Source organism: Thermobia domestica, chromosome 9, assembly GCF_964235325.1.
Source record: "Thermobia domestica chromosome 9, izTheDome1.hap1.1, whole genome shotgun sequence".
Taxonomy (NCBI): domain Eukaryota; kingdom Metazoa; phylum Arthropoda; class Insecta; order Zygentoma; family Lepismatidae; genus Thermobia; species Thermobia domestica.
The window spans coordinates 129,730,830-129,757,773 of NC_137462.1; the positions used below are offsets into that span (position 1 = coordinate 129,730,830).

A 26,944-nucleotide genomic window follows, 5' to 3' on the forward strand; every position below is an offset into this window, starting at 1 on the left:
AATTACATGTTCTAAACAACATTTAGGAAAAGAGAAATATAATATTTTATCAATATCTTAGATTGGGTTTTGTTATGTAGTTTTACAAGAGGTCCTGGCTGCTCAGTAATAGAACACTCACCTCTGGTGCGTAGGGCCCTTAGTTAGGTTGCACCTCGTGGCAAGCGGTGTTTGTGGTGGACAAACACAGTATGCATGGGTTCTCCCGTTTCTCTTGCCTTTGTTTATTTCGTCATTCATTCATTAGCCTACTCACCATATCCCCTTTAGGTTTGATGTACAATCATGGGATGTTAAGATAGAAATTTCATTTTGTTTCATTAGAGAGTTTTACATAGCTAGGGTTGCCTAAGACACAATATTTGAAGAAATCCCGTCTCGGTTAGTTTTGGAAATTTTCTTGTTTTTATTGAAAGAGTTCTTGTCTCGTAACTACTTATAGACAAATACTGTAATTACGATTCACGCTTCTGCTGTACGTTGTCCTTGTTTTGGATTTTAATTTGGCATAGAGTTTTCAGTGAGCCATCATCACATGATTAGGAAACAATCTCAGTTAAGATGAAGCAAATAAACATCTAGGTAACGACAGACAGCTGCAGTAGGAGTTAATGTGCTTATCAAACTTAAAACGATTTAAACCATATAATGCTTCATAGACTTCAACCTAAGTAGTTTAGTTTGAAGTAAGCTGAGTAGAAAGTTAGTTCAGGGTAAATTATTGTAAATTACCTTACTCTAAACTGGTCTACTCTATAGAATTACATAATAAATTGTCCTGTAGATAATGATATGAATCTTGAAAAGCGAGAAGTAGATAAATAATCATCTCTCATTATCTTAATTATCCGTTCGAAATGTCTATCTCGTTAACACTTGTCTGTTTAAGATTCTAAATATCGTCACAACGAATAAGATTTAATAAAGATTATCGACAGTAATCTCTAATTACCAAACAGAGGAACCTTATTTTTTTTTCTAATTTTCCAGCATCTATAAAGAAATCTTATTCTGCCTAAAATACTTTGAAATAATCAAGACGTAACTCTTATCATATTCCTTCATTGACCTTATTATTCATATAAGATATTTGGAAATGCATCTTTATATTCCTCTCCAACTAGCGAAGTACTCTAAGTAGTCAAGCATGTTGGACAAACATGACTTTAGTGTCTGCACTACGGTTTAGGGATTAGGAGTTTTCAGCTTAAAGTGTAGCAATGATTTGAAGTACTTAACAAGACTTAATGGAACCAAGATTTTGATATTTCAATCACTGCATTGGAAATAATTAATACTGCAAGACGTGATATCAAAACTACCTCTATTCTCTCCCTCTGCAACTCTACTCGAAATATCAGCGTTGTTAATGCTATTATCTTCACAAATCATACGGAAAATATCAGAAGAATTAATGCAAGACATTTAATTTCCGAAGTATTGAGCAACCTGTGACCAATTTCAACTGGAATATACTAATTGTCGGAAGTTGGGGTGGGAAGTTGGCCATGATCGACATTTAAAGGTATCATACCGTCATTCGCCTGCTGAAACTGATGAAAAACTAGTTGGAACGAATATAAAGATAATAGGTAGATGATATGATATTCACAGTTAACACATATAAATTACGAATGACTGATGTATGTTGCTAACATCCAAATGATGGATTTCAAATTTACACAAAATATTTATATACCGCATAACGGACATATAATAATTTCCGAGTGTGGTATATTAGGATGACGGGTATCAGTTTCGTGGATAATATCCAGATTACAGATACCGAATAAATGGATAATATCCTGACGAAAATAAGAGAAAAATAAATATCCGAAGAAAGGATATCGGATACATTAATCATTGGTACTTAATACATTGAACTAATATCACATATTCATATATCAACATGACTAATTGAAAGTACCAATGATTCATGTATTAAGTAATCATGAATCATTGGTACTTTAAATTACTTAATAATATCTTAATATAATAAATTACTTAATAATATCCAGATTATGCATATTGCACACATTAATAACAGTCAAATGAACTTAAGGTACACAGATGATATCATTATGATAAGTGTTTGGTGTATAGCTAATATGCAAATGACAAATATGTAGCCAATATCTGGACAGTGCTTATAGGATAAATGGAAAATATTACCATGACAGATATCAGATATGTCAATAATACACAGACGGATACAGAATTTTCAATTAAAATGAACATATCTGACTTAAGAGATATAAGCAATTTCGGTCTGTTTGTTGAAGTTTTAGTGCCTCTCTTAAGCACCGTAGCTATATACAAGACGAGGACAAAGTGGAACACGAACAACCGTAATGCATTCATTTTCTTGAGACTACGTGTACAAAAGGAGCTACTAAATCAACGCAGAAAAATAGTATTGGATAATGAATATTAAACGGAAAACGAATTTGAATATATAATGCGGGATGAAAAGCATGTTGATACTTTTTTTTTTTTTAATTTAAAGGTTCGTGATTCGTAATTGCGGGCAACTCGACAGATCCAGACCGAACGAGGATTCTCAAGGATTATCGGAAATTTGATTATAAAGATTCCGTACGGCGTAAGTGGAGAGAAGCCTTCCGAAATATCTGCCTTTGCGGAAATCCATTTACCGTATAAGAGACGAATTCAAGAAAATAGATTCAGCGAACGTGTCCCAAAAACTAGACATTCACGGCCCGTTACTATTGAGGAAAATGAAATGCGAATAGTGTTTGATTTTTGTGCATAGTCCAGATCCATATAGTCCGTCAGATGGGCGTTATCTGAGTTCGGCATCACACGAAGGTAATTAGTCGTTTCACGAAAAAACAAAAAACAAAAACAGAACAGAACTCATAAGTTTGTGCTGTGAGGTTAATGTAAATTTAGAACTCCTTGTGCCGTGTTTGGGAATACTCCCATTGAGTCACAACTCGCAAGTAAATCTGCTTTGGCCTCACACTATATATAATATCCAGATGATGGGTATGATACAGATACAGAGATAATAGTGGATGATAAATATTAGATGGTTGACATATTTAGACCAGAGATAATATTCTTTGGGCTCCTTCATTCGATACGCTTTTTTGAGTATGAATCTCCTTATGGTAATATCAGAAATAATATAATAAGAAAATAGGAGATAATTGAAACAATCTCAGGAAAGCTCACAGATGCGATGGTACAACAATTCAGCTCCCTAATCTAAGATGTAACGTGTAGCTGTTTGCATAAGAGAAAATCATTTTTTTTTAAATTTATGCCGCCTTTTTTCCAAAGAATTGTATCCAAATCATTAGTAACACGTAACGCTACCTAATATTCTACACTAAAAATATTCCGCCTTATGCAGAGTCGTTTTGACGTATGATTAGCGTCATACTAAAGGCCTAACTACTGTAGGAAAGATATGTTAGTCGAACTCTTTAGTATGACATTAATCACGTGTCAGAAGGACTTTGCATAAGGCCCATTTTGTCTGTTTGAGTGTGCTGTCCAAAGGAGGTTGTATCCCCTCCCTAACGTAGTTAGATGGGACCACTAAGCAAGTTATGCGGGCAAAGAGTGGTCAGTTTCTTACTAGATAGTTCTGAAATTAAAATCAGTAAACATGGCAGATTTTTACAGAGAATATTAGGAATATAGTATAATTATACTTGAAATATGGAAATGTGTGGTAAAAAGTATAAACAAAGGATCGATCAAATGCAACGAACTATTTGCTCCGCGAAGCTAGAAATATTTCAAAACTTGCAAATTCTTGGCGACAAATTTCTCCTTCTTTCCTCCTTTCGCTTCCTTTATCCGTATACAATTTTTTTTTTTTTAAAAACTGATAATTTTCTAATTAGTTAGGAAGAGTATCGACCTAGATCGCTACAAAGCTTCCGATGTTTCTCTCTGTACATTTTTTTATTCTTATTTAATACATTGCGCGTTCTGTTTAAAATCACACGCAATATATGATTGACCAGCCCCAACCATCCCAAAACGCAAAGAAGAAAGTTTGCCTGGGTGCTTTCTTCGTATACAGAAATCCATTGGTGCTTGTCAAGTTAATTCAAAGTGCGTGATAAAATGTGACTAGAAGACGCTTAACTCAATAAAATTCACTTTTAATTTTTTTATGGGTAGTGGCTATACAGCAAATATAATATAGATAAGAAGGAAGCAAAGTAAAAGCGCGCGCGTGTATGTTTAATGAACACTTTTATACAGGGGGAAAGTTTCTGTTTCTGTGCATAGAAGCCTGACGACATATAAGAAGTGCGACAAAATTAAATAGATCACCATTCAGTCATTGCATGTCATAAGCTTCGAATCTTAGTAACTAGTGTTGTCCTGGTGGTGTTTGGTGTTTTGTGTGCAATACTTTCTTCCATATGTGGGCTTTTCAGTGACTTTTAGTGGAGTGTGACTATTGTTTTGTGGTGAACAGAACTCTTGATAGTGCGGCGAAATGTTATATAGAGTAAGTGGTTCTTCTTCGGCTATTGTTTGCTTTAAACAATGATGTATGCAAGTTGGACTGTAAGATTAAAAAAAAAAAAAAAAAAAAAAAAAAAAAGTTGAGTTAAGCATTACGGACGCATGAAGAGAAATTTTTTTTTTTTTTTTTTTAAGTAGAACTGATAAAACTCTATAACAAAAATACAATACGGTTTTCCTCGTCCAAAAGTTATCAAGATTGAAATTACATACTGTAATAGTGTCTATTATGTTTACTAATCTACGAGGTGTTCTGTAAAATTAAGTGGTAACGTTTCGCTGAGCGAAAACTGTTCCTCAAAGGCGAATAGTTAGCTCCTGTCTTGGATACGAGTTCGAATCCTGATGAGTATACAGGAAGTCATGAATATCGACAAGGAGCCTCTAAGATGAATTTGTTTTATCCAAATATCAAGTTACACAATCAGCCAGAACTATTCGGAAATTCTGATACTGTGGCGTCTATGGAACCCGGAGGTTCAATGTGTCATTCACAAAAGCTTTCCATAGGCTTCTGTCCTTTGCCAAGTGGATTCAGTTTCTACTTTGTATTCCTGTCCATTTGAGATCCATCTTAATATTGTTCTCCAATCTGCGCCTACGTTTTCCAAATGATATTTTTCCAATTGGATTTCCAGTTAAAATTTTGAAAGTATTTCTACTTTCTTCTAGTCTAGCTACATAACTTAATGAACCTAACAATGTTACGAAAATCGTATAAATGCAGTTCGCTGTTATGAAATTTCCGCCATCCGCCATTCCCGTCCTTCTTGCGTCCAAATATTCGCCTTAGAATTTTATTCTCAAAACAATTTCAGTCTGCTTTCTTTCCTTAAAGTGAATGACCATGTTTTGCAATTGTACAATATAATAGACATAATTATCGTTTTACATATTTTTAAGGTTCAAATTCTTCAACAACATTCGCGAAGACAAAAGATTTTGAACTGATTAATAACACGAATTCCCTGCTTTCAGTCGACATTTTATTTCTTCGTGGATATTATTGATTCTTGATATTTGAAAGTACTCATTTAGTTGAAAATATTACTTGATATTTTAAAATGTCCATAATTTGCAATATTATGATCACGGCGAACTTCCATGAATGTAGTTTTCTCTGCATTTACTTCTAAATCCATGTCCCTGAAGTAGAGGTTTGTACGAGTCGGAATTTTTAGCCCGAGCCTGGCCAGTTCCGTGAATTTACAATGGGGGGCCCGACCCGAGTCCGAAATATGATTTAATATTTAGGCCCGAGTCCGGCCCGAGCTCGCGTGATAATCAAATGAGCACGAATTACAGAAACTTAATAATTAATGCAAAATTGTATTTCTATTTACAATAATTAGAGGTTTAATTTTGTAGTTGTGCTTTAAAAGTTCTCCAGAAAAAACGGTGGTGCAATATATATCCTTGTACAATACAAGGTGGCCCACAAGTAGGTATACACCCCTTTATTGATCAAGTATAACATTCTAGCTTATAGGTTTATTTGCTTTGGCTGTTCCGAACTGATGATATAAGGGGAAAGACATTAGGAAAAAATAATGAAGAAACTAAGTCTACCGGATGGATAACAATAAGAAATGATATAAAAAGCAATGAATTGATCAGTACGGGACTGTATACCTACTTTTGGGCTACCCTGTATATTAACTAAGTTGATCCCGAAAAGGTTCGAAAATTATGGTTGTATATTCAAAAGTTAAGGGCCCGACCCCGGCCCGCGGGCCGAGTCGGTCTCAGACCAGCGAGTTCGGGTCGAGTCCGTGCAGACCTCCGCCCTGAAGGCATTTAATGAAATCTCTGCATTTATTTCTATTGTCCTCTTATCAGATTTACATAATCAACGTAAGCCATAACCTAATGAGTACAATTCAGCTCTAGACCTTGGTTGCTATCTTTGATATTCCTTATAACGTATTCTAGAAGAAAACTGAATAATAATGAAGACAATGCATCTCCTTGTTTCAGGTAATTCTCTACGCGGTAGCGCGTGGATAACTATTTCCCCACTCGGGTTTTACTTCGAGGTTCACTTAAATACATTTTAATTAATCTGACTAACATTTTCGGTATTCTAGATGTGTAAGAATGGTATAGAATGTTTCTCTCCTAACAGAGTCCTGGCCTATCTGAAATCTATAAATAATTATGTACTGGCATGTTGTATTCCTATCTCTTTTCGTGTATTTGACAAATGATAAATATAAGGTCGATTTCGCCTAAACCCGCACTTATAATTAACAGTGTGATTAAGAAGATTTTATAGGATGTTGATAAAAGAGAGATACCTCGATAATTATTACAATTAGTTCTCCTACCTTTCTTATGAATTGGGACAACGATTAATTCTTTCCACTTGTGTGGCATCCTTCTTGTTCCAGATGAGAAAAATAGGTTTGTGTAACCAGGGGTGCCCACAAGGGGGGGCTATGACGCAAACTGCGTCATTGAAATATTTGGGAGGGTTAAAAATCTATATAAATATGTTTGATGGGGGGGGGGGTAAAATTAATCGAAAAGAAGATTTTTTCATGGAAGAACACCTACCGATAGACAATTGGGGGGGGGGTGCGTCATGGACATAAGGGGGGTGGGCACCACTGGTGTAACTCATTGCACAGTTCATCCACTCCAACTAAAATTAACTCAGCTGGAATTTCGTCTACACCCAGAGATTTCTGTTTCTTTAATTTGTTTATAAGAATTCCTATTTCTGTTCAGTTAGTGTCTGGAATATATGGTTCAGCTACATGCATTTCACTTTATCCACGTACACTACAGAATCTAGACCTATCAAAAATCTTCAACATGGATTGAACAAGTCATAGAAACTGCTAACGTCAGGGCTATGATTAGAAAATCAGAGGAAAATATTATTTTTGAAATGACTCCTCAACAGTAAAAGAGAATGTTAATTATTTAATGGAAAATTACGAATTTCAGCAAGGGGAAAGTTTGGGTGTCGATACCTTAAGTGAATACTTCGTTTATCTCCCATATTATACAGGGTGTTACAAAACAACACCGACAACGTTTGGGAGGTGACACCTGACACCAAGATAAGACGAAAAGTATAGACCAACCTGGGTGCACAAATGCTTCCTTTCGGAGTTATAGGCTGCCGAAAACATGAAAAAATGAACTTTAAAGGTCCATAGCTTCAAAACTATGGGACCTACCGTAGTCGGGTCAAGACTTCACTTAGAAACCAATATGTGCGCTATCCAAAAATACATGTTTCAGAGTCCTAAGATGCTCACGCAACAATTTTTATAGAGGGAGTTAGGCTACGGGCTTCTAATTTGCAGTTCTCATCAACTATCTCTATAAAAAATGTTGCGAATGTACCGCAGGTTTCTGAAACATGGATATACGGATAGGGCAGATACTAGTTCTTAAATAAAGTCTTGATCCGACTACGGTAGGTCCCATAGTTTTGGAGCTATGAACCTTTAAAGTTCATATTTTTAAGTTTTCGGCAACCCATAACTCCGAAAGGAAGCATTTGTGCACCCAGGTCGGTCTATACTTTTCATATTATCTTCATGTCAGGAATCACCTCCCAAAAGTTGTCGGTGTTATTTTGAAACACCGTGTATATATATATATATATATATATATATATATATAATTATATCTGAACTGTTTGAAATGAATTCTTGACTACAGTACATAACTCGAACTGGCCTTTTATTACTTCACTTTGAATAAGATGTATGAAGGGGAAGAGATATTTCAAAATTTATGCCAAAAATAGAGTAATTGAAGCAGTTTCCTGTAATCAATTAAGCGTCCTAAGAATACATTTCATTTCCATTCTTATAACTTAAACTAAAACCGGATATACGAGTTACGGACTCGTTACAACTTCCACTTCTAATATTGATTTACATAGAGTATTTTAAGGGTAGGTACCATCTTCTCTCTTAAATAATCTCCTACTCAAACAGAAGCGCCAGAAATCAACCACTTTCAGTTTTAATATTGATGGCTATATAATATAAACTATAATTGAGATTTTAGAAGCGGTTTTCTGTATTCAATTAAGCTTTTCAAGAATATATTTCATCTCCACTCTAATCTCTCTATTAAAACCAGAAATGGCAGGAGTCAACTACTTCCGGTTTAAACATTGATTGTTATGAAATAAAAACTGTAATAGATAGCGAGAAACTACTACCACTTCCGGTTTAATATTAATTAAGAAAATGTATACAAAAAAACATTCTTTTACTCGAGCAGTCGGGAAAAATTGGGGTCGACCTTGTTTTATATTATGTCATTTTTATTGAAATTTGTATTCTAAGGGAGGAAAAGGGGTTTAAATTTTTCGGAAAGAATAACGGCTACACTATCCGAAATGTATTTTTGAACATAGTTAACACTTGGATCTAGCTGAACTTCCTTTTTATGTTTCACTTTGATCATAATAGGAGCAGGGAGTTCGAATATACTTTTCAAATATTTTCCATGTGAAGAATAGGCATTTCAGCTAGAATAATTGAAAGAGACTTTGTTTGTCTCATCTTCACGAGAAAATGACTGTCTAAAGAAGCGCAAAGGGGTTCAAAATTAATACCAAAAATAGAGTATTTGAAGCCACCATCAATTGTAAAAGATGAAATGCAGCATAAAAAAATTACAAGCAAGTATCCATGTGTCCCAGCATTTTCAAAATCGCTTCTAAAGGAGGTAATTTACAAAATAGTTTTTTTTTTTTTAATTTTGTGTTCACAAAATAACCAAAGTGAGTAAATATTTCAGCTGTTGAATATGAATATTTGAACATACGTCTAGTTAGCGCATGAATCAAGTTCTGTTACATAATTATTTCATTTCGATTCAAATATCCATCCTAAGGGAAAATAGAAATTCAAATATACCTTTCAAATAATTTATATTTTCTTCCCATGTGAAGAACAGTAAAATATTTGAAAGATATATTTGAACCCCATTTCCCCTTAGAATGCGTATTTGAATCGAAATGATATTATTATTATAAGAGGATTTTACTCATGTTCTGACAAAGTTCAAATATTTATATTCAACAGCAGAAATACTTACAAGGAATGGGCATGAAAGTGTCATCTGGACATCCGAATCAAACCTGGTCCATTAAATAAACATAACAAAGATATGTTCATGCACAAAAAGTAGGTGCCATGGAGAACGGAGTAAGTCCCTGGGGCCTATTGACCCTGTTAGTATAAAGAAAATCGTAGACTCGTAGTGAAATAGCTATTGCATCAACACTGTTCATTGGAAAATCATGGCTTATAGTTCATTCCCTTCAGCATGAAACAAGCTTTCCAGGGGTGCTATGTATTGGAACCCATAACGTACTTGAACAGGGAAAATTGGGAAATGTCGAGAAAATTCCCTGCAGAAATTCCTGTTGTAATAGCTATTTCACTGCGAGTCTACAATTTTCTTTATACTACCAGGGTTAATGGGTCCCAGGGACTTACTCCGTTGTCCATGGCACCTATTTTTTTTGTGCACGGACATATCTTTGTTATGTTTATCGAATGGACTAGGTTTAATTCGGATGTCCGGTTGACAGGTTCATGTCCGTTTCTTGTTAGTACACTTCATTTGATTCCTTTTGTGAAGGATTCGATTCTAGATCTATTAGTGAAGTCTCCTTTTGAGTTTGAGTTTCTGAGTTTTCCATCCTAATGCAGTGCCAAGGTTTTGAAGAATAGGACTTATTTATTACCGTGGACTCTGAATCGCGACCGGAGCTTCAATCCGGTGGAGTAAGCAGAGTGTGCAGGTCATCATGTATAATAATATCAACCCTTACGATATAGGTCTTTCGCCATTGGCACTATCTTATTTCCAAGAGAGCTGAATTATGCTGGACCATGGCACCGACAGATCTCTCCTTCTCTCACAAATAATAACACAGGACAGAAAATTTTAAAAAAATAATAACAAAATAAAATATTGTGCAAGAATGAGTCAGACTGCGTTACTAAGATAAACACTTTGTTTAATAACACGTAAATGTTCATGTTACACATCAAATTTGCTAGACCTCGGACACAGAGGATAGAGTCATTTTGAGGATCTGTCCTTAAATTCAACTCACTGAACTCCAAATACATGAATCATCCTTGATTATAATGATCAAGATTAAACTACGACACTTGTGAGACTATGTTTTTTAATCGGATTTGAACTGAATTCCGTGGATTAGAATTTACTTACCTTGGATCATCAGAAATACTAAGCTGTGCTTATTATTTAAATAGTATGCCAACTTCTCAAATAAAAATGTGTGCAAGTGAAAGGAATGTTGAATTTGATCTAAGAAAAATTTGACAATTTTCGGTAATAACATTTTCTTAAAAGCTCCATCCTTCTAGAATTAGAATTAAGGCAATCCACCGTTAATTTGTGCATTCATCTTATCTTTAATCAATTATCGGAATATAAAAGTACTTAATCTAATTAACGTATTCCGTATGACGGCATAGAAAATTCAAATCTTAAAATCAATATATCAAGAGTAGATATCAATCTGTAACCAAGGAAATATTACTGTATAAAGTTTGTAAACTCCGTTTGCATCGTAATATTTGATATGATTTTTATAATCCCTTCGCTATTGTGCAATTAAAGAAACTTGGGTCTGATACGTAGTTGGACAGAACACGTGGTGCGTTGAGGCGCTGTTGCCAAATACTCTGCAATAAATGCAGCTCTGCCGACCAACTTTCAACAATTTGTAATTCTATATGAGAGGATGATTTATAGCATATTAGTTTCAAGTAAGAAAACTTACAATACTTGAGAATATTTGACAGAAGATTCAACATTCAACTACGATAACAAGTCAATCAGTGACTTTGACTGCTTGGAAACAGCTTGAAAGAGTTCGGTAGTAATTGACAAAACAATCCCCCCTCCCCGCTTCGTTTACAGGATATGCAGCTATCTGTCAGAAGCCAGCTTCCGTTAAACACACAATAGATATACCAGTGTACTATCAATATTATATTTTTCCAAAACTTCATATGACATTTGATTCTGTCTATTTCTACACTTTTCTTATAGAAGATATATTCAACAGAAAGTGTTTAATAACACAAACCTTAAGAAGTTTTCTTCCGTATGCAATCATTCAATTTGTATCTCCTTATGTTGATCTAGTGGCCAGCTTGCGTATCTTTTGTACACTTTGTATCCTTTTTACATATATCAAATCTACATGCAAAACGAAAACGTACAATACCACACTTGTTATACAGTGTTGCAAACTAAGAATCTTACTTCTATTGAAAACCACCTATTCGATTGAATAAGATATTTGTTATCTAAGCAGTTCTTTTTAAAATAAAGACTTTCAAATAAACTGAAATTTTCAATCCATTATATCTTTGTTCGTGTTCATTCGAAATCCATGATATCATGATCATAGTATTAAACACTATAGTACTTCGTATGTGCACTGCTCGGTCTGTCTCGTTTGCGTTATTGCTGCTGTAGAGGCCACCAAAATTTGGATATTTGTGATACTGTAGCGTCCTTACTTTGCAACCAGGGTTGCCAAATAAAAATAGTCAAAATAAGGGACGGGTTGACGAGTTTCAATACGTATTACGGAAAGGGTTTTGATAAACCTGATCTATGGTAAAAAAAAAAAAAAAAAGAGCCAGGCATCAAATAAAAATAGTAATCATTTTAGACTGAAAGAAATACAAAATTATGAACTAATATAAAGAGTTATCGTAAGAAAAATGAGGTAAATCTTACTTTTAAAACTTTCTATTTAGGTTCCTTAAACTTTTTTTTTAAATGTACTTCACGTTTGACTTAACTGCACTTCTAATCATTTTCAACTTTGGATTTTTCTTTAGGCTGTCAAAAAACTCATTGCAACTTAAAGTCGAAGAGTTGACTGGTATTATGTGTTCAGATTTCATCAACTGGGCAGAACACCTATTTCTTGTGTCAGTCCATTTCAAATTCATATGTAAGAAAACTTTCCACAAATGAATTTGACGGTGAGATGCTTAGGAAAAAGGAGACGACCTTAAATAAAATTGGCAATTCAGAGCTTTTCTGAAATAGCATTTGCCATTTACTGCCCACACTCATGACGACTCATTTTTTAAAAGAATACGGGTTTTAAAGTCGTTGTCTGAGGTAAATTTGTCATTTGGGCAAAATACGAGACTTTAGCCGTCCAGTATCGAAACTCCCCGGGACTCGGGACAAAACATAAAATAAGAGACTGTCCCTTAAAATATGGGACATTTGGGATCTCTGTTTGCAACACTCCATAATAAATGTAACATTGAAAGTTCTCGTTTAATATGTTGATTTGAAATTTATAATGACCTGACTAGTTATTTGACCGTTAACTTTGAGATAACAGAGTATGCCAGACAATGCCCCTCAGCCGATATTTACATGGTTCAACATTTCAGCGTTTTCTGTCCCTTAGCTTAAAAGTTACAAGGACATATCAAGAAAAAGGGTTCACTGTATATATTATACGTAACATCTTAACTGGATCTAATTAAACTAGTTAAACTACGTTTTATAAACTAGTTAAACTACGTCTGGTCGCTAAAATTTATTGTTTCATCATGATAACAAACGTTGGAGCTTTTGATACCCTTCAAAGTTTAGAAATTGATTCACTGCACTTTGTTATCCCTTTTATCAATGTAATTACACATATTAGGAGTGTATTATAGTCTATGGGTTTTTAGCGTACGTAAGTTAAATAGTTGTTCCCTGAAGATGAGCTCTCATGAAGTAAGTTTATTTTCTTTACTAATCTTTGTTGAACTCTTAATGTTGAATGGACATTTTTGATTAAACCCACATAAATCTTGTGTATATAAAAATGAATGTGTGTTTATTTGTTTGTCCGGTTTGCAAATTCACATCATATACAGGTATTCGACATACTTCGAAATGATTTTATCGAAAAGATCATGGTTTGTAGGAGATCGTAGGTTATACAGAACTTTCGAGTTCGTATCCTAAGGGAAGAAGAGGGGCTTCAAAGGAAAAGATGTGGTTTAAAATTTGTGTAACAAAAAAAAATTGAATATCTCACAAATTTCTCATGCTAGTAAGATGAAACTTGGAATGTAACCTCATTTAGAAAACAAGTTTACATACACACATAACTTACAATCTTTAAAAAAATGCTATGGGGTAAGATATCCCTAGGCGGTTGGGAAGGGTTGACATGTAAAAATAATCGAAAACTCCTGATGTTAGTGTCAAATCCATAGTTCTCTGAGTCGCTAGGATGAATAGTGACACTTCTGATGCCACCTACATTCAAGTTCATCCCCGATCACGAAGAGATTTGGAGTGAAAAAATATCCAATATTACCGAGATTAGCTTCAAATCCATTGTTTTCCGGGTCTCTAAGTTAATTGGTGACAGTTTCAGTGCCATTTAAGCCCACGCTTAGTCAAGAACGTGCACGTCCGTTGGCCCAGGAATTGACAGGGATAATGCCTTTGGCATTCCTCTTCATCATGTATTCTACTAAGTTCCTTTCTTTTTTCTAATATTGTGCATACGTAGACATTATACTTCCCGTGTAACGCTGGATATTTCAGCTAGTGTATTAGTAAAATATTCGTGGCAATTCGAAATTTGTAAATGGCACTTCGTGACACTAAAACAAGTGAACAGATTTTATTATTTGTCTTTTCAGAACATTCAAGAGTGAACTGATGAAAACGTCTCTATTTAAAAAATAAATAAATAAATAAAGTTTAAAAATAGCGTTCCTCAAGAAAACAGAAGTAGTTTCATTGTTCCATGAGGATAATAAAACTTTTTCTGAAAATTTGAAACTTTTTCTAGTAGAACAGATTATATAGATAATTACACGAATTCCAGACCAGCTTGCATGAATTCTAGAAATGGCTACACGTAATGTGGTTCTGAGTTAACATTTTTGTCTTCACGTAAGAGATATTCATTTTAACACTATAAACTTTTATCGTTCCTTCTTCTACTCTCTTGTTCCTTCCACCATATATTCTAGTATATCTATTAGAAAACAATTTCTCCTCAAACAACCTTCTAACCACTATATTTTCCTCCTTGATTAAATATAATATTGTCCCTTCTAGCCCTAATAATAATCTTTAACACATCCTCTTTGATTTCTCCTGCTATCCACCTAATTTTCTTCATTTTCCCCGTACATTTTGAGCAACTCTAACCGTTGTCTATTATTATTTTATAATGCATGTTTCTGTTCCTTATGTAACAAAATTCCACACTCAGCGTTTGATTAGCCTTTAATTCAACTACCCACAAAACATTCATATTTCTTCCTAAAGGCTTATTTCGCCATTCTTCTCTTTGATTTCGTTTCTGTTTATTCTTTATTATTAATTTTATTACAAAAGATACTTACAAAAGATAGATTAAAAATAGCGAATTTCTATGGATTCAGTTTTTTTTATCCAATCCAATATGCGCAATGGAACACAGTGGCTCAGATAAGCCTTTAGCAATAGGTCTGTGGTATCAGGATTTTTGATATCGCATTATGAGGTGTAATTAACCCTGGCTTCGAGTTTCTCTAAAGAACATGGTCTTTCTAACTGTTATAATGGACGAAGTACATTTTAAATAGTATTCATTTCCTACTTATATAGTGAGTGAACTACTTTAAATACCATTCATTAGAAGATCATGGAGACAAGTATCTCGATTAGGGCCAACATGTTTTTAAAATAAAAAGTAGTATAGCACCCACCTCTCGTACGATTAATTTCTGGTTCGATCCCGGATCATGTGAGCTTCTTGTGGACAGTATTGTGTCCACGGATTTTCGCAAGGTTCTCTCGTTTCATGTTATATTCTCATTCATGATACATCTTTCATTATCATTCACTTTACTAGCCTATAGGGTATAATCGTGGGACGTAAAACAGAAGGATTTCATTTTTTATTTCATTTCCAATTTGTACACTTATATCACAGATAATTTTTAATAACCTTACTAGTCCTTACCACTACTACTACTCCTTGCTACTCCTGAATTATTCTTTATCATAACTTATTCATTATGTATTACTTTTCAGATCAGCCGCTTCAACTTATCACATACGCGATTCTGCATTTCAAACCCAAGTGCAATGCAGAACTCGGCTAACGTTTTCCATTATGCAAAAGCTGTAACTTCAGTTGTCAAGCAAACCATATATTTATATTATCTTCCCTTCAAGAAAGAAAAGAAACGTAAAAATGAAAAAAACAATTAGTTAGATCAAATCTTGTTAATTTTACAAGAAGTAGCATTTTCACGTACATGAAAGGTTTAGGTATATTTAAAGTTTCTGAGTAGTATTCGATGATCTTACAATTGGATTGAATACTACAAAGACCAATTTTTATATACCGGGTGTATCAAAAGTCCGGCACCATATGCCAACCTCGTTATGAGTAATGACATAAAAAAAATGGGAAAGAGAGTAAAATTGATGGAAATAGATGTGTTTCTCTCTAAATCGGTGGATTTTTTCCAATGTCACCAGCTGTTTGAGTCCACACTGCTAAGATGCCTATATTAAATAATAATAATAAAAAAAGAGAACATTTTCAGTTCAACAAGCTGTTCGAACGGAACTAAGTGAAAAGAAAGACATGGTCAATGTGCACATTGTTGTGTGAAGAAACCTAAAAAAAACTCAAATTAATTTCGCAACAATACTGAATTGTTGGTAATGTGATAGCACATGAGAACATGGCGGATGTCTCGTTTGAGAACACCATCTGCTTCTATTGCAGGAGCTATGTCTCGTCTCCTATCACAAAAATTTTATCTCGTCTCGTCTCGTCTCGATAGTAACCCTATACCTAATACCACTATATGTTTGTTTTTTACTGTTAAAAATTACTTTTATATTATCAGTTAATGAACGTGCTTGACATTTCGTTGAAAGGAAAACATTCACATATCTATAGTAAATATTAAAGTTTACAGAAAATATGTACAAGCCTAAACAGTGAAATTCGAAGTGAAATGAAGTGAAGTGAAATACGTACAGTCAGCAAAAAAGCTCTTTCCGTTTGATGAAAATTAGTTTCGTAAATAACTTCACAATGGAAGGACAGTTTGAGTGCAGTTTTCAGTAAATTAAAAAGAATGTAATAACTATTCGTTACTATCACCGTTATTTCCAAAATACCATCCACACCACCGTTATTCCCAAAATAAATGTTACCAAACGGAAAGAAATTAGTCGTTGACTGTACAACTAAGTAAAATTTGAAGTGTTAGAGTTAATAATAATAATAATTTTAGATTATATCTCATCAACCATAGTGTGTCTCTTTGCTAGTATCATAATAAAAATTGGTATCTTTAGAATGTTTCACATAAGGTGGCGTGTTATTATATACAAATGACAATTTTTATCGGCATAAAATGCGTTTTTTGTCGAATTTTTTCGAAAACCATTAGAATTTATTTATTCTCACTGTCATTTTGTTGAGTTGAATGAGAACTATCGACTCATACATATCTCATCTTGAGCTAAAGTTTCTTTTTCTCTATATACGCTAATACTGTATGCACTATGTTGAACATTTATTGTAAAACAAACAAGAAAAAATGGTGTATTACTCAAGCGTTCTGTACTTCAGATCAATACAAAGTGTATTACTACAGGAAATTGAGTCTAGGATCAAAAGCACTAAATACATCACTCAAAATTTAAACAGTTTGTGTCGAATGTCAATTTTTTTCTTTTTGATGCAAAGAAAGGTTTATTTTTCATGAAAAACACTTCACTTATTAAGACTTTTAATTAACATTTCGCCATTGTCATTTCAGATATTTTTGTTAATCCTGATCATCACACGATCTGCACTACTGGCAAGTACAGATGATATCTCAAGTGATGCAGAGGAACAGATTCCAGAATCAAGTTCGCCTCAAATAGTTCTACCCGTTGCAGAAAATCCGGTGCGAAACGAAGATACGCGTGACACTGATCAACTTAATTCACAAGCAAATCCTACCAATCGGAAACCTGCGAGTATTTCCTTTCAAACATTCGCAGATATAGGCAACCCTCCAAATTATCAATATGTTGCCGATAATCAAGATTCTAAACTTATTCAGAAAAGAGCCATTGAAGAACCTAAGACGCCTTTTTATGATAGACTAACGGGCCAATATGTTAATTTTGAAAATGCTAATGAGCAAGGTTCTTTACATAATGATAATTATAATGGCCAGATTTCTCCTGTAGACAGAATGGGATTTCCTTCCGAACCTGAACCTTCAACCACTTATACTGATAAATATGCTTCATATTTTGAAGCTCCCGAAAATCCCCGAAAGAGAGGTTCCAAAATAGGTAGACAAAACGTAGAAGATGATTATGAGTTTGGAAGTCTTGACAGAAGCATACAGGGAACAGATCCAGAATATTTTGATGAATACGCTACTTCAGATCAACAGAAACCTGAAGAAACAAAGTTATATCCGATCTCTAAATATAATTTACCAAGTGAGAAAAAACCTTATAAAAATTTTGGTAGTTCATCAGGAGCAACACAATATCTTGATGACGTTCTTACTCAACAGGAACACATATCCCAACTGCACAATATGGGATTTCCACCAACCTCATATACCAAAACTTTCGATATAAATTCTCCAAAGGAAACCATTACAGATAATAATGGTCCTCCAATGAGCTTCGAAGGGTTTACTTACGCTGGAAGTACTTCTTCCTACTCAACCCTTCCAGATTACATTACCGTTCCTGACACCTATCAGAATACTAGAGACAACAAGAATACCGTACAAAATATTCAACTAAATACACCTCAAGAAAATTACCCACAGAATGCATTCAGTTACAGCAGTAGTACAAGAGATACAGAACCAAATTATGGTGTTGATAGTGCAAATAACGATTATTCTTCGGGTCAAACAGATAATATAGAACTATTAACTCCAAACCAAGGACCTTATGCTAGCCACAATGATTATCCAACTGTCTCCTATGATCGTCCATTGAAGGAAAAGAAGAAAGTTCCTAAAATTACAGGTAAAGAGACAACTCTTTTACCTTCTAGGTACACACCAGGAAGTATAAAATTTGCCATACCGGAAGACGATAATGACCAAATCAACGATTACTCGAGTGTATCCTACCAGAAAATGAATAGTGGAGAACAGGACAGTATTTTTCCAAAAAGCTACAGCCGTTTGAATCTCTATGACACCGCCCAACCAAATGCTAAACCTTATGTAAACTCAGTTAACTATGCCGATGACGCAGAAGGATTAGCCGCTGCTCAGTACTCGGATGTTATAACATCTCCTTTTAATGAGGATGGATCATCATCAACTTTCAAAGTTGTAAGGCAGAAATATTTCACAGCACCATCCGTGAACCAAGAACAACAAAATTATGGCCATCAATATTATGACCAAGGGCCCACTGACATTTCTCTTGGTTCAACATCCAGTATTGGTATCACAAAATATGGGAACGCAAATATTCAATTGAACCCAAGCGAGCTAAGCAATGTGGAAATCCTAAAGACTAATATTAATAATCATAATGTTCCCAATAATGCTTACCAACCTCCCAATCATAATATTCCCAACCTCAATAACTACAACTTAGGTATGACTCAAGCTATTATTCCTGAAAGGGCCTATGACTACCCAGGGGAAAGGGCTGATCAGATGAATCAACAGATAATTTCTACTGGTAACGTGATTGACTTTTTTGAGGGTGAAACTAATCCTTTACCTCGAGTTGATCAGACAGAATATCCTGACCAGATTGCGGAAGAAAGTCTAGTTGGTGATATTTTCTCTGGTAGCAACAAAAATTCGCTAAGCAATGTTATCTATGGCAACCCTGCTATTGTGATGTATGATGGTAGTGGTGGAAAACAATCAGACTGGAAAGGAATCGAGAGCATTGTTTTCAACACTGATGGTGACTATGCTTTTGTTGCAAGCGATTTAAGAGAGGAAGCTACCAAACCTAAATATAGCACTCTCACAAGTGTCACAAAACTTCGAAGTTCTCCATATATGTATCCTAATCAAAATGCATTTGATGCACAGGATAGCCCATCTACACAAACTCCCAGGTACCGTTCTAGACATAGGGTAAGAGGCAATTCAGAAAACAATCAAAGCCAAAGGTTAAGGCCTTCTAGGTTACGCCAAACGTACCGACCACCACAACAACCATTGAGAGATAGCACTAGTAGTTCTACGTTTCAGGAGGTTACACAACAAGGCTTCTTCCCAGTCCGAGGTTCGATACGAGACGAAAGAGTGAGACCAGTTGGAGCTTTCGAAGATGCCCTAGCTATTCAAGGAGTAAGGCACAAAACCAGGATACCACCAGGATTTAAGACTGCAGAAATTCCATCACCTCGTCCATCTCGTTTCCCAGCTGGCACTAAGGTTGTTCCTAGAGGTAAACATGCCCAATCACTTTTCAAAAGCCCCCCAAATAAGGATCTTCATATATTCATTAACCCAGAGTTCCCAGAGATAAACAGCAATGCACCAGTTGTAGCCGCAGGACCTCCTATTCTTGAGAAGCCAGTATTTGGAGCAAGACTTGTTAAAAAGCCAAAGAAGTTTAAGAGACGTCTTCCACACTTTAGACCTCGCAATGTCCCAATGAAAATGTCCGGTAGTTCAAAAATAAGATTCGTCAGACCATTGCCCAGGGCTCCTAAACGACCAATCATGTTCAGACAAAAGAGAAGGAGATCAGTAGGAATGAGAAGACGTGTTGTTCTTTTTAGGAGACCTCATCACAGGTAAATATTTTATTGCATAGCATAAGGTAAATCTATTTTGGATATATAGGATTCAGACTGTATTATTAAAATTTATATAAGTATTTTCAAATGTACTATTAAGAAGGAAAATAGTCAACATACACACATCAGAAATCTGTCTCTCTACATAAAGATTGTGACCTTTCACCTAAAATATTAAAATTGTGAAAGAATTGATAGAGTTAAATACAACTATATTAATATATTTTACAAAGCACTACACGTCCTGTTAGAGATACAAAATTTAAGGTTCATTTGAACCATATATGAAGCTTCTAGAATCGCAACATGTAAGCCAACTGAGTGTCATTAGTTCATACATCAAGAAATGAGCAAAATTTAAGTTCGTATATGAACAACTGATACTTATGTACTGTTCAAATCTCCGAACAGATTTTACGTCCCACGATTATGTTTTCAGATTAAAGGTGACGGATAAGTAAGGAATACGGATGATAAGGAAGTAGTTGATGGAACGAGAAAGTGGGAGGAAACGAGAGAACCCTGAGAAAACCCACGAACACGATGTTGTCTACCACAAAATCACTAGGCTGTGATCGCACCAGGGAGCATTAGAGATAAGAGCTCTAGCCATTGAGCCACCATGGCCCCTCAACATTTCGACCTCATCATCGAGTACCGTATGATGAGAATTTTGGAACTAACAATTAGCGCATGTCTCAGCGCTATTCTAGATGCCTCATAACTTCTGAGAACGTTATTTTTCTCAAAGCTATTAGTACCAAAGTATCCTTCGACGCAGTAGAAATTAAATATATTTTTTAAATCCTTTTATTCAATTTGTTTTAGTTATTTGTTAAGTAATATCTCGACTCAATATGTATACTCGGAGTTTCGCAGTATCGATAAGAACTAAAAATTTCTGTTACATACAGAAAGTTAAGTATTCATCCGTCTTCTACTGTTGTGGGTTACACTAGGACAGTCAGATTTGTTGACAACTATCTTCCGTGCCTACTTCATACTATCATGTCACATTCTTATAAATTTTAATGCAAAATTTTACCACACAGTATAGGAAATTATGTAAAATGTAAAAGGGCACAATGTTTTACTACGTATTTAAATTATTAATGTCTTAGCAAAATGAAAGAGTTTTGGCGAATAAACATTTTTTGTTCAATTGAATGCCTTCAAAATTATAGTATTGATAAAATTCTTCAAACGAGATTTGTTCAATAGAATCTTACTTATTATTGCATATACACTGATCAGCAGTTCAATTAGAGACAGCAGGATAGTTGCAGAAACCACTCTGAAGACGCTTCACCGTACATGTTTAATGAAACGCATCGCGTTTGTACTGCTGCCGTGTGCTTCCTCTCTCGGTATCCGTGCCAGTGTAGTGTGGGATGGGCAAGACGAACGACCTGAGTGCATTTGACCGTAGTCCAATCGTATGGGCCAGACAACTGGGTAGATTGAATCCGGAATTGGCTGCTGCACTCGGATTTTTAAAGGCAACTGTGTCAAGGGTATATTGTGAGTACCTGGATTTCGGTAAAACCGCACCCGCATTGGGAAACTGCCGCGGTCAGACCCAGACTGACCAGCATCGTCACAGCCGGTAGATGGGCCACAGTGCATCAAATCGCGGAGAGAATCAATGTAGAACAGCACCGTGTTAGCAGCCACACAATCCACAACCACCTATCGCCATGGGGTACAGAAGCCATCGACCGACGATAGTACCTCTTCTAACCACACATCACAGGAAACAACGTCTAGAATAGGCAAAGAAACATCGCCACTGGACCGTGGAAATGTGGAAAAACCTTTGCCTGGACAGATGAGTCACGTTTCACATTGGTACATGCCGATGGACGAATACGGGTGCGTCGCCAACCGCACGACGCAATGGATCCATCAAGCCAGCAGGGAACTCTGCAGGGCGATGGTGGTGGCATTCTTCTGTGGCATGTTTACGTGGACTGAAATGGGTCCCCTAACACGTGTGACACGGTCCGTCACAGGTGAACGCCACCACGATCTTCTGGGTGATCATGTCCTGTTATTTACTCGTCTGTAGCGTCTGGGTGGTGACCTCATCTTTCAGCAGCACAATGAGCCGGTCTATAGCTCTAGGATGGTAGCAGACTGGTTTGATGAGCACTCCTCTGATCTGGCAACACTTCCCTAGCCATCACGGTCACCGGACCTCGATCCCATTGAACACATCTGGGACTCCATGGAACGACGCCTTCGCGCTGTGGACTCTCTTCCAACTAACTTGCTGGCTCTGTGAGAGACTTTGTAGCAGATATGGATTGAGGTGCCACAACAAAACTTGAGGCGCTTCGTGGAGTCCATGCCGCGTTGGTCCGTTATCAGAGCGAAAGGTGGTGCTACGCGGTATTAGATAGATGTCTCTAATTCAACTGCTTGATCAGTGTATAATCACAGCAAATTAGCATCAATGAAACAAGTACAGTTTAATGGACACTTTTATTTAAAATGCATCTTTGCTGATGTTATTAAAATTAATTATCACAAATAGGCTATTTAGATCTCATTTCCTTCTTACTTTGTTGTGGTACTGATGCATGCTCAATGGCCCACAAAAGATGATTATATTGTGTTTTGATAATATTTGTGTTTAATTATAAGTGATGAAATGTTAATTATACAATACAAATGATACTTACTTTCTGTCTATGTAGGGGTCAATATTAGATTAAAGTGGTGTATGTTGTAACACATATAGAAAACATACAAGGCTATTATCATAATTTGAATTTGATATGTATTATGACATTGCATAAGTACAAAATAACGATTGAGTATTGCATACACTATGCACGAAAATACGTAAACACAAACTTGTATGAAAATCTGAAATTATTTTATTTAAAATACGAGTAGTTCATAGCTATCAAAAATCGATTACAGCGACGTCTATTAAGAAAATTGTGAATTAATGCAATTCAGCTGTTACGAGATGTTCAATTACAAAAAATTATCTTTCTTTTTAAAAATATTCATACAAGTTGCTGTGAATTAATGGATACACAATCTTATTTCAGTATTTAGCTAGATAATTTCTTTCTCATTTGAAAGTCATTTGGCAATAATTCTTTTGTATACTTCCAAGTATGAAAACTCATGTTTATTCAATTAGCAAAGCAATAGGGTTCTCAAGAGTTCAAAGACCAACTTGGAATATATTTTCTGAATTATAATTTTGACAGGTTTATGATGAGATAGATTCTTATTGCTAAAGAATGATAAATACTAACTTTTATTTTAAGTAAAATTTCGCTTTTTAGCATTTGTAGGGATATACCTAACTGCTTTTAAAATGGCGGCCCAATTTACATAAATTATTACATATTATTATTATTATTATTATTATTATTATTATTATTATTATTATTATTATTATTATTATTATTATTATTATTATTATTATTATTATTATTATCGATACATGTGCAGTTTAAGTATTAAGTAAAAAGTGCAAGGGTGTTAAAAGTTATCCTATTGTTGAAAATATCATACTAGCAAAATGACATACAATTAAGCGTATAGGTCAGGCTTAATAATATTCACAAATATTATAAACACTTTTCACTTTATTAAATACTTTATATCTTGTTTACAACTAGAACGTCCAATGGTGGACAATTTGCCCCTTTAGATTTTCTTCTTCACCAGATCGTTAATTTTGAATCCAGATTAAATTCCTTTTATGAATTTTAATTATTTGTATTGAACAAAAGCCTCACTAGAAATTATCTTAGCAATCCTTGTGAATTTCTAGAAACATTAGTTTATATCAAAGGCCCAATAGTGTACAAATTGTCCACCATACAGGAGCTTAATGATGTGATATGTAACTTCTGCTCCAATTTTAATTTCATGTTAAATGTATCTTGTATTATAACAATAACAATAACGTAGTTCCCAAGCAATGGAATATTATTATTTATCACTATTTATACTTATTATATGATTATATCTATAAAACTTAGATAAATAAGCAACATATCAATACTATTTACACTAGAATTTACAATGCCGAAGATATATCTGTCTGTTACATCATCCAAGTATGAAAATGCCACCCTTGCATTCCCATTGTACTGTTCATTGTAGAATCCACCATATTAATTCTCACTTTTATAATCGTAAAGAAGATAGTATTTTTGTCAACTGTTCTTTACACCTTATCTTACTTTCCTAAACATGAGATCCTTGCAGCGCTTCAAAATATGAAGCAAAGAGACTATTATTTTTAGTTAAATTTCTGAGACTCTGAAAATGATGATACATTACTAAAGCATGTGAAGAGTCAAGAAGTAATTGAGGTACAAATAACATGAATATGAAAACAGACGTCAGGTGTGAAAGATCACGTAGTAAAACTGTTCAATATGCAATTTCGCAGAGTGGAATGAGTGCTACACGTTCAACGTAGTGCAAGGATGAAAGCAGAACTAGTGTTAGCGCTCGGTTGATATTGTGAACACACTATCGCTTTCGACATCAAAATATGAAGTTTTGAAAGAGGAAGACATAAAATAATAAATAGAATAGGATAGAAATATCCGAATGAAATCTCTAGATAAAGAATATATATTGCGAGGACGTGTTGAACGTAATTTCCTACTTTTCTAATAGATAAAATGGTCTCAACTCCAGACGCAGAGCGTATTACTGTATTACGGGGAAGAGTGCTATAATTGTATGGAGACTGTTGGTTGGTAACAGTGTAATCCACATAAACAAAATAATGCACAGAAACGTGCTCTTCATGCGTTGCCAAACGAAGCGTGGACAATCGAAATACGTGAACACGAAGTGTTTATTGCAGTAATATATGCACATGATGTGCCTCACAGTAAGAATATCAATATTGGTAGAATCTAAATGATGTGATCTGATTCAGAATATGGGGTCTATTATTTGAAAAGAAACAATGGCTTATCGACATAACCAAATTTATTAGATTTGACTTTCGGCGTTTAGAAAATGACAGATTCCTGTCATATACTGAGATCTAGGGTTACTTCAGTGGAATCTGTCAAACTTTCGTCAAACCAAAATTGATCATAACCATAACCATAAATTTATTTTGTACATAAACATTGATAAATAGTTCGGCGAGTTATGTCCATTTATTGGTCCGTTGTCTCAAAAACAGACAGTAGTTGAAGGTAGCAATGCAACTATTTCCTACGTATCTGTAATAGTGTTGAACATATCGAAAAGAAAGGGGAGTTTCTTCAAAAGTTGACAGAGAATCTTCGTGTTAATCGCATGAGAAAAGAAAGAACAACGCACCCCACATCCTATCATAGGGCAAGAAGTCTGAAAGAGCAAATTATCAGATAGCAAAACTTTATGAAAACAACCAAACCAAATCCTTGCCGCGTATATGGAAATTCGGTTTGCACACTTGGAATAAATAGAAAATGTATGTAACATTTACCGAAATATTCTTAAATAAGTACGAACTCTACAACATTATAACTTATTATGGAACACAGAGGTCCCTTTTACCTCTAAGAAATAAAACTGCTTCTCCAATATATTGAAAGAAAAGACAAGAAGCACCACAAAAAACTATTATTACTTATCCTCAGTATTTACGTAACCATAAGAACATAAAAAGCCAGTGAGAACAAATTGTTCACCCGTTGGCATTTAACGTTGTTGAAAAATCGAGTTCTTCTCAACGTTTTGATATAATACTCTGGTGTTTACCGAGTAAACATGTCTGTCCAGTAAATTATACAATTCCAATTGCTCACTACTCCATATCTTTAACCATTGGATATACGCATCTACGATTATACAGCACATCTTCCAACTAAATGTCATATGCAGCACAAATAATGTATTCTTTCTCTCTTTAACAGTGAGATACAAATATGTGTCTTTCCAAAATCACTTTCTGTCTTCTTGTTTTGAACCATTACTCGTCAGCTCATCATCACCTTTCAACAGTTATCTCTGTTTTCTCTTTCCAGTTTCCACTGAAGAGAAAGCAGAAACTGAAGCCAGCGAGTGACCAGCTCTAGTCATCATCATTATTGTTAATATCTTCTTCATCATCATCATCACTGTTGTTGTTGTTATTTTTTAAACTTGTTTGTTAATTGTAATTTACAAAAATTCGATTACTGTTTTGCCAAAATGTGATTTACTATATATGTATTTAATATTCTACAAACATTTGTACTCAATTTGTAAATACGTACTTGTAAATTTATTTTTGTAATTTATTAGTTTATTTTTTTAAAATTTTGTACATTTTTATATTTTTTATATATTGTGTCAAATAATTGTTATATAAATTATTTTCTTTCTTCACGTTTATTTATTTATTTATTTATTTATTGGTAGTAATTTATCTTGCAGGGAAAGAATAAGATCATTACGAACTTCTTTAAATCTGTCTATCGATCTCTAGCCTTATTAATACAGACATTTCAGAAAGAGAATTAACACATGCGAAAAAGAAATGGCGTTCAAATTAGAGAGAATCAAAAGCATATCAACAATATAGAATGTGACTTCGTAGCGACCTTGTTTTGAGAGCAGTCTCACTATTTCATTATT

General features: G+C 34.7%; 1 protein-coding gene across 1 annotated transcript; it reads left to right on the plus strand.

The window, feature by feature from the left end:
• The first annotated feature begins 4,343 nt into the window (after window positions 1-4,343).
• Window positions 4,344-26,546, plus strand: LOC145694122 (uncharacterized). The gene is made up of 3 exons (XM_081770241.1): window positions 4,344-4,498; window positions 17,361-20,338; window positions 26,353-26,546. Exons 1-3 carry the CDS (start codon window positions 4,487-4,489, stop codon window positions 26,360-26,362), a joined length of 3,000 nt encoding a protein of 999 aa, XP_081626367.1. The 5' UTR covers window positions 4,344-4,486; the 3' UTR covers window positions 26,363-26,546.
• The last annotated feature ends 398 nt before the right edge of the window (window positions 26,547-26,944 follow it).